Raw genomic sequence first — 19,556 nt, forward strand, 5'->3', positions numbered from 1 at the left:
CGGGGCAGGGGCACTGGGGAGACCGTTGGCCTTGCTGGGAATCTCGGCTCCCACGTGGTCGCTGGGTGTGACCTTGGGCCGGTCAGCCTCTCGGCTCTGCACCCTCATCTCAAGTGGGTGAATGTTAGTTTTTGTGTCTCGGGGCTTTGGTGAGGGCTGAGTGGGAGTCTGAAGGCCGTCACCTGTTGGCTTGGCACACAGCAGGGCCTTCCTTGGTCACGCCGGCTCCCCGTCCTGGGGTTTAGCCCCCTCCTGTGCCCGCACGTCCCTCATTCCTGTCAGCTTTGCCGTTTTTCAAGATGATTTGACTTGCAGTATCATTTGATCTCCTGCAACCGTAGATGAAGAAGCTCGAGTTTCAAAGAAGTAGAATGAACTTGTTTAAAGGTCACATACCCAGGAAGTGATAGAGCTGGAAGTTGAACCTCTGTACAGTGGCCCCAAGTCTTAAATCCTTTCTGCTTCAGCTGAGATGAGCTGGCCCTCTCACAGAGCCCCCAGCTGTGCCTGGGCTCCTGCCAGTGGGCCTCCCTGCCCTGGAGGCTGGCTGACTAGCGTGGCTCTGTGACCTTTCCATTAGCATTTCTGGTGCCAAGCCTGCAGGTGCAGGGCGGGCCCTCCCCCGCCCCCGCCCCGGCCCCCGCCCCCGGCTTCTGGGCTGCTTGTCCGTCATTGGAAGGGGCCCTAGATGGGAGGAAGTGCAAGAGCAGAGGGACCCTGGGAGACCACCTCCCTGCGCTGAGGGTGAAGCGTGCCAGGCTGTGGCCCCCGGGAGGCTGTGCTCGTCATTCTCTCTCCCAGGCTCTGTCCAGACCTGGCAGCACGTGGGGTGAGGTGGGGCTGTGTCTGCCTCTTAACAAGGGAGCGCTGACGTCTGCAGTCTAAGGTCAGGGGCACCTGCAGCCTTGGGTGATCTGAGGCAAAGGCCCATCCCTGTGTAGGTGAGGAGCAGAAACTAGGACAAGAGGCCCTGGGTCCCGGGCTGGCCGGGGTGTCCCGGGGGATCTGGCCCGTGTGGCAAGGAGCCTCCTGGGTGAGCTCTCTACAGAAGGTACTGGGGTTTGGGGGCCCTGCCCTGTTTGGAGCCACCCTTGTCCACGTAGCAAACGGGTCCGGTTATCTGCAGACTCGCCTTTTGCTGACTGACTGAGCCAGGCAAGGGAGAGGCGCCTGCCTGATGTTAGCCAGGCCATCTTGTGCTGTTGGAGTGGATAGAGGGCCAGGGGCATGGAGTGGGCCACCCTCGGGACCCGTGATCCTGTATCATAGTCATGTCCAAGGTGGGACGTTCCTAGACCTGTCCAGCCTTGTTTTTCTTTATACAAGGGAGCTGAGGCCCAGGGAGAGCAAGTACACTCGCAAAGACTTGAGTTTAACTCCTGGTTCTGCCACCTATTAGCTGTGTGACCACAGACGTTGAGTGAACTCTCCGAACCGGGCTTTTCGCATGGAGAGTGGAGGCAGCAACACCTCGCTTCCTCTCTGGTAGCAAATGAGACTGTTTATTTAGAGCCCCACCTGGGACTTTACGTGGTAGGAACTGTTACTATTGCTTGTGTTGCGGTGCCACTCCACCGGGCGCCCCTTCCTCCGTCCCCCGTCTCCAGGAAGCAGGAGCCCGGGCCACGCTTTCCTCGGCCCACCTTGGGACGCTGCTGTTCTGCGAGGCACGGGCCGCTCGGGGTCGGGCAGGCCCTCTAGCCCGTCCGGCCCGGCCCTCGTGCGAGGGATTGAAAGGAATCCCCAGGGTATTCCTGAGGAGTTACGGGGGCGGGAGCGCTTCTCAGGACACGTTGGAGAGTTGATATTTAGGGTGGGAGGACACTGGGTGTTAAAGCAGAGAGGAGAGCTAATGCCAGGCTGATGGGAAAAACAGAAGCAGCCTCCTCCCCGCCTTACCGGGCATGTCCGTGGGCCGCGGGCCGGGCGCGTCCGCTCCTCACAGGAGCCTCTCCGCGCGCGGAGAGTGGCTGGCGAGGAGGAGGAAGCAGAGAGAGGCAGGTGTGCGGCTGCCCACAGCCCACGGCCCACAGCTGGTGAGCGGCAGGAGCTGGCTCGAGCTGGCACTGGAACTCTGCTCCTGGAACTGGGCGGGTGCAGACTGAGGGCCCCGAGGGACGGAGGGTCCAGGCGGTGAGCACGAGATCGGCCAGCTCACACCTGGGCCTTGGTTAGTTTCCCCCACAGACGGCTGCTTCCCCGGATGAGCAGAAGGTGTTCGCCCTCTGGGAGTCTGGAGACATGAGTGACCAGGTGAGGTGACCTTTGCTGCCATCCTCCCCAGGAGCAGGTCGGTGTTCTAAAGAGGGTTAGACCTTTGGGGAGCCCCCAAGTGCGGTTGTGTCCACTTCAGATTTTCCAGCCGCTCCCAATTTTCAGTATTCTGGCTCTGTGTCTCTGTGTACTTCAGATATGCTGGATGCGCCAGTAGTGTGAACCAAAGCCAGTGGTTTCCAAGTGCCAGTCTGGACCATCGGCATCAAAATCGCCTTTTAAAAACTATAGATTCCCAGGGCTGACCCCAGAGATTCAGTTCAGTTCCATAGGAATCGGGTAGGGTCCTCGGTATTTAAGTTTCTGCAAAGCTTTCTAGATGATTCTGATGCCCAGGCAGGCTTGTGAACCTGTGATGGACCGCATTTTTCAGGTGGCTGATGGCGGTAGGAATTAAAAGGATTCCTTATCAGATCTCAGGTGCTGGATCAGATCTTAGGTTAGAGAAATTGGTCGTTTTGCCTCTAGTCACACCCAGACAGGAAGGGTCACGGGTGTCCAGTGAACAGAATATGAATGCAGCCAGCAGCACCTGAGGTCCAGCAGTTTTCCTTAAATCATGAGCTTGCCTGAGTTTTAAAGATTAAGAGTTAATTGCTAAACTCCAATCGATCTGTCCTTTTCCAGGTCCTATCCCTCAGGTGTGGGGAGAAGGGGAGTGAGCAAAAGCCCCCACTGAGTTCTGTGTCCCCTTTTGCCTCTTAGAAGGGGACTGACAGGCAGGCTGAGAATACCGAAGGGGCAGGGCCTTCTGTGATGGTGCTGTAAATGGAGAGCAAACTGGAACAGTCTCTGTGTGCTTTTGGCCAGAATAGGTGGCATCTGGGTTTCCTACTCCTGAAGTACTCCAATAATTAAAAGGAGAAAAGTATAAGTGCATGTTCTTAAAAATAAGTAAGACTGAAGCTGTATGGGAAACCGTCTCCCGCCCTGCCCGACCTGATTCCCACTCCTCAGAGGCAGTCACTTTTTAACTACAAGATACCACCAAAAGAGTTCCTCCATTTTTAAAAATTATTATATATATGCAAAATGTGCTTATACTGCTCTCTGATGTCTCAACTTGATGTTATCAATGGGCTTCCTGTTGTGGTGGATGAGGATTTAGTTCTCAGCTATGGGAGAATGTAGACAGGTGTGGGATGTGTTATGACAATTTTTTTGTTAAATCATATATCAATGCTTATAGCATCACGACTGGAAATTTGTTCATTGTAGAGCCAAATACCAGTAGTATCTACGATTACATTTCTTCTTTTTTTTTTTTTTCACTTTTTTCCAGCTTTATTGAAATATAATTGACATCATTTCTTCTTTATACTACTTCCTATTTTCACTTACTGGTTTTCTGAACACACAGATACCAACAGTAGTACCGTTCTTGAGTCTGACTCCCCAGATGCCTCTCCAGCGGGATCAGCTCCATGTCTTTTGCTGGCTTGCAATCTTTCGTCTTCCTTGTTGCTTAATTTTAGCTTCTAAGGGCACAAAGGAGTTGTCTGCATTCTTCCATGTCTTAAAATGGCTTTCTTTTGTCCTCAGGTTTTATTATTTGTCTGGGGCTAGGATTTTGGAGGGCAAATCATTTTCCTCTGAATTTAAGATCATTTTCCACAGTATTCAAGCTTTCAGAGTTGTCGTGCACACCGACACTCTGTTCCTTAGTCTTTTCAGTTTGATCCACACCCTTCCCTTAAACCAAACTACGGTTTTCCTCACTCCGCATACAGCACATCGGTGCAACTCCAGATGCACCCTGGTGTGCACAGTTGAGTCATTCTTACGAAGTTCTGTGATAGATTTGTAATTCCTGTACCTGTTTTTTTCTGTTCTTCTGGAATTCTTAGGTCATATGTTGGACCTAGTGGATCAAATCTTTTTTCTCTCATTTAACTCCTTTTGTACTTTGCAGGGGGTGGGGATTTTGACTATCCTCTATCCTTCCTATTTAGTTTTTCTTTGGGACCTAATGCTTCATGGCATCCTGTCTTGTTTGTGTGTCAGGACTTGAAGCCACACACTTCTCATCCTGTTCTCTGTCTTCACGCAGTTTAGATGGTGGCTTCACCTGCTTGCTGAATCAGTTACCACTCCTGTTTTTTAATCACGAAAAAGTATGTCTGAATCACTCATCCTCTGCCCATGCTTCACTGGGTTTTTGTTCTTGTGGGCATATACCTTTATTTCTTCATTTTATTGGGGTCTTAAGAGGTGACAAATTGGCCAAACGTGTTTGTCTTTAACCAGAAGTCCTGAGCAAGGACTTTGATCAAAGACTGCAGCGTGGAGTTAGGTCCATAGCCTTTGGGTTTCTTGTTTGGGGATGTTTCTCTTTTAGGTGATTGTTTCCCGTAATAACATGTTTTTGCTACTAAAGCATCGACAGGTTTTGCTTGAAATTTTTTCCAAAAATTACCGGGTACGCCGGAACATGATCCAGTCTCGGCTGACTCAAGAGTGTGGAGAAGATCTGAGTAAACAGGAGGTGGATAAAGTGCTAAAGGTACATCTATTTTGTGTATAATAATATCTGGAGGCTCCAGGCTTTTGCTGACCGTGAGCTTAAGAACCAGGGCGCCCACAAATGGCTCCTCCCTGTCTTAGATAGAGGCTGACAGTGTGTGGAAAGGGACCTAGTCTCGTGCCTTGCCTACTGCTGTGTTTATAAATCAGGCTTCCTCTGGACTCCTCCCCAGCCAGTCGGGTCTTCAGCAACAGATAATTGGCATCGGTGTGGTTGGTATATGCAAAAGGACTAAATTGAATAAGATGTAAGCGCCATCTTAAAAAAATATAGTCATCCTTTACAGTGACAGGGCTTAGATTAGAATCCTTACCCCACTCCTTTGAATCATGTACCACTTTCATGGTTTTTTGCCATAGCCACATACTAACTCTTGTGCTACTACTTGCTTTTAGTAGAACAATTTTTAAATAAAATTTAGTTTAAAAAGGAATATATCATTTGTCTAGTATATGAAAATACTTAATTCCTGTTAAGCATTACCTGTAATGCCTTTATGAATTGACTCTGTGGTACAAATATCGTACTTGCAAAAGCATTGGAACACTGAAAGCTGATGACGAAATTCCCTATATTCTAGTATTCTTATATTCCAGGTCCATAAATGCTGATGCTATTTGTGAAGCACTTTTGTTCTGGTCAGCTTATTCAGTTTTTGTATTTTGTGTTTATAGAGCACATTCATTTATAGTCTCTCACTCTTAAGATAACCCCTGAGGAGAGGAGGGGCTTGAGGCTGGCTCACACATGGAGGAGGCTGGGCGGTGACCACAGTGTCGTGGTCAGGCAGATTTTGATCTCCCATTTGTGTTCTCTCCATTAATCATAAATCAAGTTTTGATATTCTGCACAGAATGTAAGTAGCTCCTTTTCCTGTTAAAGTCTGCCCTTGACATGTTTCTCTATTCATAGGACTGCTGTGTAAGCTATGGTGGCATGTGGTACCTTAAAGGGACAGTACAGTCTTGACAATAGTTGCAAACCACTAACCCAGTGAATTCAAGCCCAAGGAAGGACGGCAGAGCCAGCAGAGGTGGAAGTAGAGTCTCGATTGCTTCAGAAGACTTGGAGCAAGAGGAACTGACCATCTCGTGGCCTGTGGCATTGCACTGTCCAGTGGACAGAGGGGATCATACTCAGCCAGTGGCAGGGTCAGCTTAAGTTAGACCGCTCCCAGAAGAGACCAGCTGGGACCTTCTCTGCAGTACAGTTTGAAATTCCTGATGTATTTTGTTTATTATTTGGTTTCATTCTCATAATAAAGAGAGTGTATACTGACATGGGCAGGATGATGAAAATCATGGTTTAATATTTTACTTTCAAACTTAATGCCAACAAGGTCTAAGTTATGTTTACAAGACAACCTCAAGGTTTTTAATATTTAAAATGCCTAGAAGCCAATATTAAGTCTTCAATTATCTATCTGCTAAGATTTCTGCCAATTTCGTTAAACAAACCAAATTGTTTTACTGTTGGTTTCCTGTGGCCATTTTACCTTTTAAAACAACCTACTTTATGTAGCAGTCTCAACTGTTTACATGAACCATAGCAAAAAATCAGAATCAAATCCATTTATTCTTAAATGTTTGCATAAGGATGCAAGCAAAACCAGGTAAGTATGGAACAATGTATAAGTGAGGTCATCACACTTTGATGTAAAGAATTTATATTTTGTGTATTTTTAAAATAAATGCTAACACTAATGTGGCATCATGGTGCTGTTGTCTTCAAATGGTTACAAGAAGGCAATGCTCTCTGTGGTTTCAAAGCCTTGTATGTACACCAGAGGGAAGAGAGCCAGCAGCACTGCCCAGTAGTGCTGTGCAGTCACGTATGTAATGGTAAAATTTTCTGGTAGACACATTAAGATAGTAAAGAAACTGGTTAAATTTTAATGTATTTGATTGATTTAGCCTAATATATCTAAAACATCAACATGTAATATTAATATTTTCTTGGTACAAAGTTTTCAAGATCTGGTATCTTATAACTAACTAACTCTCACAATTGGACTAGCTACAGTTTAGGTACTTGGCACATGTGGCTCATAGTGACTACTGGACAGCGCAGCCCTTAGAGGATTATGAAAAAATAGGAGTAAGCCGGATCGGGCTAGATGTGAAAATTTTGCTACAGTAAGAAGACGTTTGCCATGGTCTATTTTGGGCAATAGAGCCACTACTATCTGAAGGTTCAGATGATGGTCTACGTGTATGTACCCGCCCCCCCCCCCAAAAAAAAAATTAAGAAAGAAAAGAGAAACATCTAATATTTGGTAATGTAGTTTAGCAGGCTGATTGTATATTATGTTCTTGGTTCTAATTGTTAACATATACGAGTCTGAAAAGAGTAAAAAAACTTCCAAAATTTTTCTGGAGTGTGTCCAGCTATCATATAATACTACCAAGGGGAGGGCCCCTTGTGGTACAGCAGAGACTGAGCAGAGCAGAACTGGCAGGGGTTGGGGGAGTCAGGCTCAGTAGGGAGTCAAAGCCTTAAACACTAATAAAGAGAGATGAGTTAAACCCTGAATTCAAATAGCTAGGAAAATGATAAAGAACATAGGAAATGTTTAAAAAAAAAATGAGGTGAAAAATGAATGTAAAGTAAGATATATCAATAGTTACCAGTGAAGGAAAATGGCACAAGCTTGTATAGATAGTGAGATGGGAAAAGTTAGAGCATTTAGATGATTTATAAGGAAAATATAAATTACTGAAAGTGGTTGGAAAGAAATTGCAACAGAGCAATTATTAGAGAAGAAAAGGGCCAGGGATTTTCATAGTTGAATTATATCAAATCTTTATGCGGTAACACAAGGGTTAAACTTCAGCATGTAATAGGCCCCCAAATTCTTATCAAAGGATTAATTTAAAAACTTGACAAAGATAGCATGATATGAATAAAAATCCTAAGTAGTGGATTCCAATGGCATGTTAAAGAAGTAAGTCAGTCAACCATAAAATGTCTATACAAGGGTGATATCCGGGCATTTCCTCTAAGATCAGGAACAAGGCAAGGATGCCTACCATAATTACTTCTGTTTAACATAGTGTCGGAAGTCCTAGCTAGACCAATTAGGCAAGAAGAAGAAAAAAATTGGAAAAGAAGAAGTAAAATTATGTTTGCAGGTGGTATGATCTTATATGTAGAAAACTAAAGATTTCACAAAAAGTCTGTTCCAATGAGTTCAGCAAAGTAGCAGGAAACAAAGTCAACACAAAAATCAGTTGCATTTCGGGCTTCCCTGGTGGCGCAGTGGTTGCGCGTCCGCCGGGTTCGCGCCCCGGTCTGGGAGGATCCCACATGCCACGGAGCGGCTGGGCCCGTGAGCCATGGCCGCTGAGCCTGCGCGTCCGGAGCCTGTGCTCCGCAACGGGAGAGGCCACAGCAGAGGAAGGCCCGCATACCACAAAAAAAAAAAAAAAAAAAAAAAATCAGTTGCATTTCTGCACACTAACAAGGAACAATCTAAAAAGGAAATTACAAAAACAATTCCATTTACAATGGCATCAAAAAAATAAAATATTTAGTAATTGCCCAAGGAGGTAGAAGATTTGTATGATGAGAACTACAAAACATTGCTGGAAGAAATTAAAGAAGACAAACGGAAACACATGTTCATGGATTGGAAGAGTCAATATTGTTAAAATGTCTACAGACTCAATGCAATCCCTATCAAAATCCCAATGATGTTTTTTGCAGGAATAGAAAAACCCATCCTAATATTCATATGGAATCTCAAGGGACACCGGATAGTCAAAACAATCTTGAAAAAGAACAAAACTGGAGGACTCACACTTCCTGATTTCAAAACTCACTACAAAGCTACAGTGATCATAAGGGCAAATAGACCAATGGAGTAGAGAGAGCCCTGAAATAAACCCTAATATATATTGTCAAATGGGAAAGGGCAGTCTTCAACAAATGGTGCTGGGAAAACTAGACATCTTCATGCCAAAGAGTAAGTCTGGACCCTGACCTAACATCACAGAAAAAGTCAACTCAAAATGGATCAAGGACCTTGATGGAAGATCTAAAACAAAACTTTTAGAAGAAAACAACTAAAGCATTACTACACCGGATTTGGCAATCGTTTCTTGCTATGACACCAAAGGCACAAGTGACAAAAAATAGACAAATTGGACTTGGTGAAAATTTTAAAATTTTATGCATCAAAAGACTCAACAGAGTAAAAAGGCAACCCACAGAATGGGAGAAAATACTTAGAAATCATATCATCTAATGAGAGATTAATATCCAGATTATATAGAGAACTAAAACTCAACAAGATAACCCAATTCAAAAATGGGCAAAGGACTGGAGCAGACATTTATTCAAAGCCTGGTACAAGCTGGGGGGGCCCTGAGGTGGTCCTGGCAGGCCAGCCGGAGCACTAGGTGGTCTTCAATCTGTAGCCTCCACACTGAGACTGGGAGCAAGCAAGTGTGCATGCTGTTCAAGAGCAGAATCCCGGTTACTTACAGCCGTCTGGTAAGACCCACCGGTTTTCAAGCCAGCTAATGGGGCTTATCTCAGTGTCGGACCCCAGGGCTGGGGTGCCTGATATGTGGCTTGAACACCTTGCTCCCCAGGGCGGATCCCTGAGCCTGCCCTGTGATATCCCCTCTTCTGGGTCACCCACTATGGGCACAGGCCTGACTACATCACTTCTCCCTATCAGACTCTGTGTGGTTCTTTTTTTTTTTTTACAGCCTTGGTTGTAGAAGAGCCACACTGCTAGTCTTCAGATGGCTCTCAACGAGAACTATATGTGGTTGTAGTTTTGATGTGTTTGTGGGGGGAGGTGAGCCCAGGGTCCTACTCCACAATCTTGATCCCGCCTCCCAGAGTTATTGTTTAATGGGTATAGAGTTTCAGTTTTAAAGAGGAAGAGTTATGGGGATGGATGGTGGTGGTGATGGTTGCACAACAACATGAATGTATTTAATACCTCTGAACTGTACACTTAAAAATGGTCCAGATGGTAATTGTGTATTTCTACCACAATAAAAACAAAACCAAAAAACTTGAAGTTCAGATGGCTCAAACAATTGCCAAGCACAAAAACAAAGTGTTTAAAGATTAATATAACTACATAAAAGTATTGCTTGGCAAAATGCCAGTAACAAGGTAAAAATTAAGATAAATAGAATATTTGTAATTTCTAATTGCAAAAGTGAATTTCCTAAATACTAGAGCTCTTAAATAAGAAAAGTAGGAGGCAAAGGACAATACAAAAATGGCTTTTAACAGATTAAAAGCTATTCAACTTTACTAATAAAAGAAATGCAAAATTAAAAGGAAACACCATTTTTCTTCTGTTAGTTTGGAAAGGGTCATAAAGTTTATTGGCATGGCAACAGGCACATGAAAAGATGCTCAACATCGGTAATTATCAGAGAAATGCAAATCAAAACTACAATGAGGTATCACCTCACACCAGTCAGAATGGCCGTAATTAAAAAGCCTATAGGGCTTCCCTGGTGGCGCAGTGGTTGCGCCACAGTTTCAGTATGAAATGACGAGAAAGTTCTGGAGACGGACAGTGGTGATGGTTGCACAACAATGTGAATGTAGTTCACATTGAACTTTACACTTAAAAATGGCTAAAATGCTGTTATGTATACACACACACAAAAAAAAAAGTTAAAAAAAAAAAAAAAAAAAAAAAAAAAAAAGCCTATAAATAGGGCTTACCTGGTGGCGCAGTGGTTGAGAGTCCGCCTGCCGATGCAGGGGATGCAGGTTCGTGCCGTGGTCCGGGAGGATCCTGCATGCCACGGAGTGGCTGGGCCCGTGATCCGTGGCTGCTGGGCCTGCGTGTCCGGAGCCTGTGCTCTGCAACGGGAGAGGCCACCGCAGTGAGAGGCCCGCATACCGCAAAAAGAAAAAGAAAAAAAGCCTATAAATAAATGCTGGAGAGGGTGTGGAGAAAAGGGAACCCTCCTATACTGTTGGTGGGAAAGTAAAGTGGTGCAGTCACTATGGAGAACAGTATGGAGGTTCCTCAAAAAACCAAAAATAGAGTTGCCATATGATCCAGCAGTCCCATTCCTGGGCACGTATCTGGAGCAAACATTCAAAAAGATACATGTACCCCTATGTTCACAGCAGCACTATTTATGATAGCCAAGACGTGGAAACAACCTAAATGTCCATCAAGAAATGAATGGATAAAGAAGGTGTGGTATATATATATATAGTAGAATACTACTCAGCCATAAAAGAATGAAATCGTGCCATTTGCAGCAACATGGATGGACCTAGAGATTATCATACTAAATAAAGTAAGTCACAAAAAGATAAATACCATTTGATATCACTTATACTGGAATTTAAAATATGACACAAATGAACTTATCTACGAAACAGATTCACAGACATAGAGAACAGACTTGTGGTTGCCAAGGAGGAAGGCGGTGGGGGAGAATGGATTGGGAGTTTGGGATTAGCAGAGGCAAACTATTATATACAGAATGGATAAACAACAGAGTCCTATTGTATAGCACAGGGAACTATATTCAATATCCCGTGATAAACCATAATGGAAAAGAATATGAAAAATAATATATAGGTACAACTGAATCACTTTGCTGTACACCAGAAGCTAACACAACATTGTAAATCAACTATACTTTAATAAAATGTTAAAAAAATACATAGTTCAAAAAAAAAATACATGGTTCAGTGAAAATGAAAGACATAGTATACTCCTATTTAAAAATATGGGGTGGGACTTCCCTGGTGGCGCAGTGGTTAAGAATCCGCCTGCCAATGCAGGGGGACGTGGGTTCCATCCCTGGTCCAGGAAGATCCCACATGCTGCGGAGCAACTAAGCCCGTGCGCCACAACTACTGAGCCTGAGCTCTAGAGCCCGAGCCACAACTACTGAGCGTGCATGCCACAACTACTGAAGCCTGCATGCCTAGAGCCCATGCTCCACAACGAGAAGCCACCGCAACGAGAAGCCTGTGCACCGCAACGAAGAGTAGCCCCCGCTCCTGCTCGCCACAACTAGAGAAAAGCCCACGCGCAGCAACAAAGACCCAACGCAGCCAAAAAAAAAAAAAAAAAAAGGGATGATAATGAGCACACTTGTAAAGATACACCAACAAACTGGTAACTAGTTGATTCTGGGGAGAAAGGTTGGGAGGTCAGGGAAGATGAGACAACTTACTTTACAAACTCTTTGTACTGTTTGAAAAAATAATGTTTTACCCATTAATCCAATTTTGCCATTGAGCAAAATTAGATTCAATGCTCATTTTAACATCTGAATACTGTAAAATGTCTTTCCTATGACTGAACGATCAAATGTGTTGAGAATTACCTAGTCAAATGCTATGAATTCAGAACCAAGTCTGACGTTTCTAAAATAGTGAAAATTATATACAGCATATAAATTTGAAAATGTTTTTCAATCATATAGTAATTTTAATGAACATTTATCAGTATGAACAGAATTTGTGCTATTACACGATTCCAAGGAATGGGAAAAAATGGAAATGGAAAAAAAAAATCACTCAGTTCTTCCCAGAGAGTTGTTGGAAGAAGAAAAGTTGGTAGTAACAGTGAAATGGCTCAAGCTTAAAATAACAAGCAATTTGATCCATTTGTTCATTTTTCATAGGTAGTTTTATTTGGTTTTTAGAAAAATATACACAATAAATGGAACCTCAGTTCTCTTAAATAGTTTTAAATTAAAAGTATGCAAGTGAGAGGATGAGTGTTATTTCCACAGTCAGGACATCAACACTGTTTAATAAAGTGGCAGACAGGAATTTCTGCAGCAAGTCACAAACGTTTACAGGAACGGTAGGAAGTGAGGAGAGGCAGCCTGAGGCTGGCAGGCTGGCCAGCTCAGACAGCACAGTGCGGGTAAGGGTTTCATCTCGCCCCTTCAGTCTGAATTTAAGAAAAGAATGATTTGCCTATCCTAACCACTACAGCTTTGAGTAAAAACATTTGAATGTGGGGAAGAGGCCCTCCAGGGCTCTAACAAGCTAACTGGGCCAACCAGAGCCTGCCCTTTCAGTTTGGTATTCAGTTAGACTAAAATGTATTAGGATTACCTGTCAGTCACAGTTCAACTGGTAGCCCATGTGACAAACTCAAAGGCTTGGAGTATTTGTTACTGCCATGTATTTTGGATTAGACCCCTGCTTTCTCCTGAACATCCTTCTTAATGAATTCACAGTATCCAACAGTGTTTGCGAAAGATATTTTCCCTTGGCAGCCGTCTGACTTCTACATAGTTTTGAGAAGTTAAGCAAGGAGGCAGTCGGAATTGCCTTAGCTTTGTTTCAGCTCTGCCCTTTCCCCTATATTATATACACTACATATATATATATATATATATATATACATACACCCAGTATATACTACAGTTACTCCAGGCCTACTTCTCCAGGAGCACATATTTTCCCTCCACTGGTCCTGGGGTTTTTCAAGGAATTGCAACCTAATTGTCACGCCAGCCAGAGGCTAGTTTGTCATGGGATCTGCTGAGGAGCTTAAATGAAACTCGATTATACAACTGCCACTGGTAGCCACCTTCCTCCCTCACTGTATGCATTTGCTAAATAAGCAGAGCAACGAGGCAAACATCAGGAGCAGTATCAGCCTTTGGGGTCTACACACACTTGTGTGAGAGGGAGAGAGGGGTGATAGGAAACAGGCCAATTAGTGGAGCTGGCGGTTCACTTAGGAATGAGAAGAGAGAGATCGGTATTTTGTTCTCTGTTCGTCTATCTCCTGTTTGGTTTTCTTGATGCAACTAAAGATCTCCTTAAAAAGCACTTTGTATTCTGGTGGCGTCGAGGTGGTGGGGGAACTGATGGGCTCTGGGGTGACCGAGGCCGGTTCCCAGCCAAGGGTGCCAGGCTCAGGCTGGGCATTCAGTGCAGCCGGGTCCTTGGCCCTGGAGGTCTGCACAGCCTTGTGGGACAGGGAGTCCTCCTCCTGCTGGCACTTCTTCAGCAGCTCCTCGTACTTCACCTTGAGGGCACTGTACTGCGTGTCCACCTCATGCAGGAGGGAGATGCCCCTCTGCTTCACGGCCTTGGCCCTCCGGATGCAGGTCTCCTCGTGGCCCTTCACGATGTCGCCGCCCGCCAGGCTGCTCAGCACCGTCTCGCTGCTGCTGCGCTTGAGAGGCTTTCTGTGCGCTTCGGGCACGGTCAGGAGCACCTCCTCCAGCAGGCTCTGGCTGGGCTCCTTGACAAGGACAAACAGAGAGTCCGGCACCAGCTTCTCAACCCCGTTCACAAAAGGGCGCTCCGACCGCAACATCTGCCGCATCTCCGCCACGTCGGCCTGCAGCTCCAGCGCGCGGCTTCGGTAGGCCTCGGCGGCCCCCAGCTGCTGCTCCAGCTGGCTGTTCTCCTTCAGCACCAGCCCGTACTCCTCCTCCATGGTCGCCCGCTTCTGCCGCTCCAGGCTCAGCTGGGCCTGCAGCACTGTCACTGTTTTCTTCAAATGCTCGTTTTCTTCTTCATCAGGGCTTTGCTGACTTTGTAAGGCAGTGATCTTCTCGGCAAACACATGATCGTACACGAAGTGCCTGGGGAAAATGTTGAAAGAATCTATTACACAGGTCGACTGAGAATGCAAAGAGGGAGGCTGATGATGTTTTTCAACTACCTGTTTCTGAGGAGCTGTGATGTGACTGATGTGTGGCCTATTCCACACTAGAGCAGTGGCTAAAATGAACACGTGAGAAAACACAAGTCCTGTGACTAATTTTTTTTAAACATTCAAAATACTACAGAACATCCATTCCCAAAGACCAGCTGTAGGACTGATACTGTTCAAGGAAATCAGAACAGCCGGCGGTGCTCAGTCTTGGCCGCAGATTAGAAATCACCTGGGCAGTCTTAAAAAGTACCGAAGCCTGGGTCCCGCCCACATAGATTCTGACCTAGCTGGTCTGCCACCTGGACTTGAGTTTTGTTTTTTTTTTTTTTTAAAAAGCTCTTCATGTGATTCCTAATATACAGCTAAGACAGAACCACTGCTGCAGTGATTTTTAAACCACAAACACATATCGGAAACACCTGGGCAGCCTTTTCCTCACACCTAGAGATTCTGATTAGGCCTGAGGGAGTAGCTGGTTTGGCAGCGTGAAAAACCACACAGGTGACCTGGTGAACGGTCAATGCTGAGGCCGCCAAACGCACGGGCTGGTCTCTCGCCTCTTCAGACTCCTAGGCAACTTGTAACTGTACTTATTTGTGTGATTATTTGCTTATCTGCCTCTTCATGAGACTGAAACCTCCACGAGCGCAGGAACTTTGTCTGTTTTGCTCATCACTCCTCACATCTGGCATTAGCACCTGCCTTACACAGGTGCTCAAGAAATAGTTCCTAAATAAAGATTCAATCTCAGAACTCTATATTGTAAAGGCATTTCTGCAGGCAAGAAAACCTTCTGTTTGCCTGGATTTTTGTTCTACTGAATTTTCAATTTTTTTCTTCACTGGAATGTGAAATACAACCCCCAAATCTGTAGTCTATCAGAAGTACTGCACCTTATTTTAAATTAAGATTTAACACATTAAAAGCACTAAAATACACGAGACTTTCAAAAATAAGTGTTCACAGAATTACTAATACCCAAGAACTCAATCATTTGTATGTTTAAATTAAGTGGTTTAGTTCAAACCACCGGTGGTCTAATAGCCAAGTGGCATTTCCTAAAAGGGTACTTTTAATCTACTGGAATCCGGAACGTGTCAGTGACACGAGATGCTCTCCTGCTTGCAAATGCCATGGAAAGGCAGGCTCTTACTGGCGGAGGTCATACAGCTCTTTCAGAGACGAGAAGCTGGGTGCCGATTTCTCCCGGTCATGCTTCCCCTGGCTCCTTCTCCCTTGGCCAGATGACTTCATCTCCTCCACTTGGCTCTGGAGGTGATCAATGTTGGTTTGCAGGCATTCAATTGTTTCAGTCAGGCTGCGAGGAACAGACAGAAGCCAACTGCTGCTTGTCATATTACATTAAGGGCATAAGCAGTGAGGAGAGATTAGCTGCCAGCCACTCAAACTGGGCTTCCATAATTGGAAAAGACTTCTATTTAATCTCTCTTCTCCACGGAGAATTAAATTAAACCTTACCCCATATTGACCCAAACCCACTACAGCCATGTTCTATTCTAGTTTATACAAAATGACTTCTCCTAGGGCTTCTTCAATGGATTCTAAAAACTTTACCTCAGAATCTTCTGCTGTGAGGCCTTGCTGTCAGCAACGAGCTTTTGATTTGTTTCTTCCAGTTCCCTTGCTGTGACATCTAATTGCTCATAAACCTTTGCGTGCTGTTCATTCATCTGCCGCAGAAGCTCCACCTGCTTGGTCAGATACTGGAAGAGATGATTGTGACCAGTTTACACGTTAAACAGATAAGATACCTGCAGCATTCCAGCACCAACTGTATCCCTCAATTCAGTTCTGACACTAAGTACCTGGAGCTATAAGCGCTCAGTCCCACAAAACTGCCCCCAGTTCAGGTGCTGTTGGCAAGTCCCAGGGACCACCCACACATTCAAACAACCAGCTGTAAATTTGGGGGTTCCCATGACCTCCCCTCAGGTTCAGTAATTCGCTAAAACAACTCACAGAACTCAGGAAAGGGATTTACTTACACTTACTGCTTTATTATAAAGAATACAACTAAGGAACAGCCAAAGGGAAGAGATGCGTAGGGCAGGGATGGGGGTGGAGAGCAGTGCGGGGCTTTCTTACCTCTCCAGGTGCACCACCCTCCCAGCCCATCCATGTGTTCACCAACCCGGAAACCCAGCTTCACCGCACAGACATGATTCATTCAATCACTGGCCACTGGTGAATGAACTCAATCTCCAGTCCCTGACCCCTCTCCAGAGGTTGGGGATTGGGCTGAAAGTTCTAACCCTCTAATCATGTGGTTGGTCCCTCTGGCAACCAGTCTCCATCCTATCATTAAGGAAATTCCAAGGGATTTAGGAGCGCTACACCAGGACACGGGGACAAGGTCAAATATATGATTTTCATTATACCACAATACCACAGGTTTATTTTATGAAAAGAAGAACTTTAAATCTCAAACTACTTTCCTTAAAAAGAACTGAGTACAAGCCATCCTTTATATGCTTAGTTTCCTTAAAGCTCACCCACATCTCGTGTATCATAAGGCTCTTCTACCCTTACAAAGCACAAAACACACATAAAGTTAATATTTGACAGGAAAATCAAAGTGAAACACGATAATCCCACAAGAGAAAAAGCGTGGAATACATGATCAATGTTTAAACAAAATATGTTTTATAGACATAAGAAAAGCCTAAAGAGGAGGATTTTAGATGATTTTTGCTTGAAAAAATTTTTTTTTCCTCTGGATGAGACATTCTGGACAAAGAACAGGGAAAAAATACTGATTTAACTAGAAAAAGATATTTTAACTTAATATTATTCAAAGATACTTTTAATTCTGTGAGAATGTTGTCACCATAATCCTCCTTATTTGTGAGAAACTTGCCAGATTATTTTGGTACTGCTAAGACTGCTTTCTAAATGGCCAAGGATAAAGGGGAATAGTCACAACCTTAAGGCCTCAATGTTACGTTTCCTTGTTTCCCCTCCGACTCAACTCCACCTGAAGACGACGGAAGACAGTATATATTCCAAGTGAAATAGTCACAGTATTTCTCTGGGGCACAACCAGAAAGAGGAAAAAGGTAGGTCTGATGCATTACCAATGACCAAATGGTAACAGACCAGACATGACTTTAAAAATACTTTCCTTGAGGCTTCTCTTACATACCTATACAAGTATTTGCAAAGCTAACAGACTTCTTTCAAAGAAAGGGCTATATGACTTTCAATGGGCTCTTTAAATGGCAGTGGTGTGGCAGAGTTGAAAAAAGTATATGAGGCCTTTTTTCAAACTAGTTACATAGCTCGGTAGCAATGTGTTGAGAAAACACTTAATTCTCATACCTTCTCATCTGAAACTCTTGGCCAAGAGCGTTTTGGAAAATTCTTTAAATTTTAGGAAGATGACACACACTTTATAACATCCCAGTGAGGGGTGGGTAGCACCCTGTTATCAAGCATTGATATTCTCATCAAAAGTATGATTAAAGATTATAAACAGCCTCACATGAGTTCAGGTCAGGGTTTGCTGTCAAATGAATTTGTTGCCTACTTAAGAACAAAATCTTGTTTTTGTAGAGCTTTTCGGATTCAGAATTGAAAATAAACTGTGGATCCGTTAGTGCCTACCTTGCAGGATTGAAAGTAGTAAATGAGATGGAGTGAGCACACAGCACAGCCCCTGTAACAGCCTGTGTTTATTCTTCACTCCCTCATCCCCACCAGCTTCTCCTAGAAGTGTGCCTGTAATCCTGCCCTCTGGCTGGCAATGTCCTGGTAGATTCCTGTCACTGGCAGGGAATGTTTTCAATCTCTTCGGAATACTGGAGTAGAAAAAGGTTTAGAACATAGGAATGTATATAATAGCTGCAGAAGTTTTGCAAGCTACTTTATGTCAAGTATAAGATCTCAAGTATTCTTTGGGACTGATTCACAACAACCTAAAAAAAGTCTACTGCACAGACCAGACACTAATTATTAAGTTACCACAGGAGCTGTCCCTGCCTAGCTAGTGATTGGAATAGTCGCATCCTCCGTAGGACACGTCTGCCCCCCAGAGGGCAGGTGGGAGGCCAATTCCCATGCAAGTCTTGGTGGGCACAGGATCAGAGAAGAGAGATGGCCTGATGGGAGGCAGCAGCACAGAAGCTAAGAGCACAGGCTGTGGGGTTGGAATTTGGTTTGAAGTCCTACTTTGCCATTGCTAACTGGGTGACCTCCCGTAAGTAACTTAGTTTTTCTAAGGTGAGATTTCCTCATCACCTACCTCACAAAGTTGCTGTGAGGTTTAATATGAGGGAAGGGTTCAACATGGTATCTCGCAAATGGTTAAAAGTGCTCGATAAGAGTAGCTATTTCATCCTTATCTACAGTTATGCGTTTTCAAACTTTACATGTGCTAAAATTCAACTGGGGGATTTACTGAAGTATAGGAATCTGGGCCCCCTTCCCCTAAAATTCTAAGTCAATGAGACTGGGGTAGAGCCAGGATTCTGCATTTTTAGTAAAAACCCCAGGTGATGTTAGTACCAGTAGTCCATGGATCACACTTATTAGAGAAAAGTTGATCTTGGACATGGAAAATGCTGGAAGCCTCCCCTCCCCCAACCCAATGTCTCTTTCTCTTGGGTCCAGGAGACATAAACATTCACTTGGATCGACAATGATTCTTAAGCTTAATGTATACCATTTCCCTTCTTAGGACTTAATTTAGTTGCACTTATTCACAAAACTTAGTCTATATTTTAACTGTATCGCAACAGCATTCTTTATCATGTAGTATTTTGACATGTTCCTACACTCATAATTCCCTGAAATTATATACTACCTATATAATTGAGTGCTCCTTCCTCAATTCTCAGTCCACCCAAATACTGATTCTCTACAGATGGCTAATCTTATCTACTGCATTTAAAAAACTTGTTAAAATGGATCATTTCAAACATATATAAATGCAGAAAAATGGTTTAATGAACCCTCATCTATCCATCATCCAGTTTCACAATTATCAATACACAGTCAATCTTGTTTCATCTCTACTTTTCCACTCCCCTCATCCCCAATCAATTTAAAGCAAGACATCTTTTTTTTTTTTTTTTTTTTTTTTTTTGCGGTACGCGGGCC

General features: G+C 44.2%; 2 protein-coding genes across 7 annotated transcripts in view; one reads left to right on the forward strand and one right to left on the reverse strand.

Annotated features, from left to right (window-relative positions):
* Positions 1-9,464, forward strand: part of POLR3E (RNA polymerase III subunit E) — a 34,901-nt gene extending 25,437 nt beyond the window's left edge. For 2 of the 6 annotated variants that reach the window (XM_055090089.1, XM_028498823.2), the window contains 3 exons: positions 2,176-2,253; positions 4,613-4,777; positions 5,711-9,464. In XM_055090089.1, coding sequence (XP_054946064.1) covers positions 2,176-2,253; positions 4,613-4,777; positions 5,711-5,767 — 300 coding nt within the window. In that variant the 3' untranslated portion in view covers positions 5,768-9,464. The remainder of the gene's footprint in view (positions 1-2,175; positions 2,254-4,612; positions 4,778-5,710) is intronic. The other 4 variants (XM_055090088.1, XM_028498824.2, XM_055090091.1 and 1 more) reach the window with 3 other exon arrangements.
* A 1,052-nt stretch (positions 9,465-10,516) lies between these two features.
* The window catches only part of CDR2 (cerebellar degeneration related protein 2), a 25,632-nt gene continuing 16,592 nt past the window's right edge, over positions 10,517-19,556 (reverse strand). The window contains exons 3-5 of the mRNA XM_007103119.4: positions 16,014-16,162; positions 15,592-15,756; positions 10,517-14,364 (exon numbers count right to left, since the gene is read on the reverse strand). Of these exons, the coding sequence (XP_007103181.2) occupies positions 13,506-14,364; positions 15,592-15,756; positions 16,014-16,162 (1,173 nt within the window). The 3' untranslated portion in view covers positions 10,517-13,505. The remainder of the gene's footprint in view (positions 14,365-15,591; positions 15,757-16,013; positions 16,163-19,556) is intronic.

The sequence above is a fragment of the Physeter macrocephalus genome, chromosome 14 (genome assembly GCF_002837175.3).
Source record: "Physeter macrocephalus isolate SW-GA chromosome 14, ASM283717v5, whole genome shotgun sequence".
NCBI lineage: Eukaryota > Metazoa > Chordata > Mammalia > Artiodactyla > Physeteridae > Physeter > Physeter macrocephalus.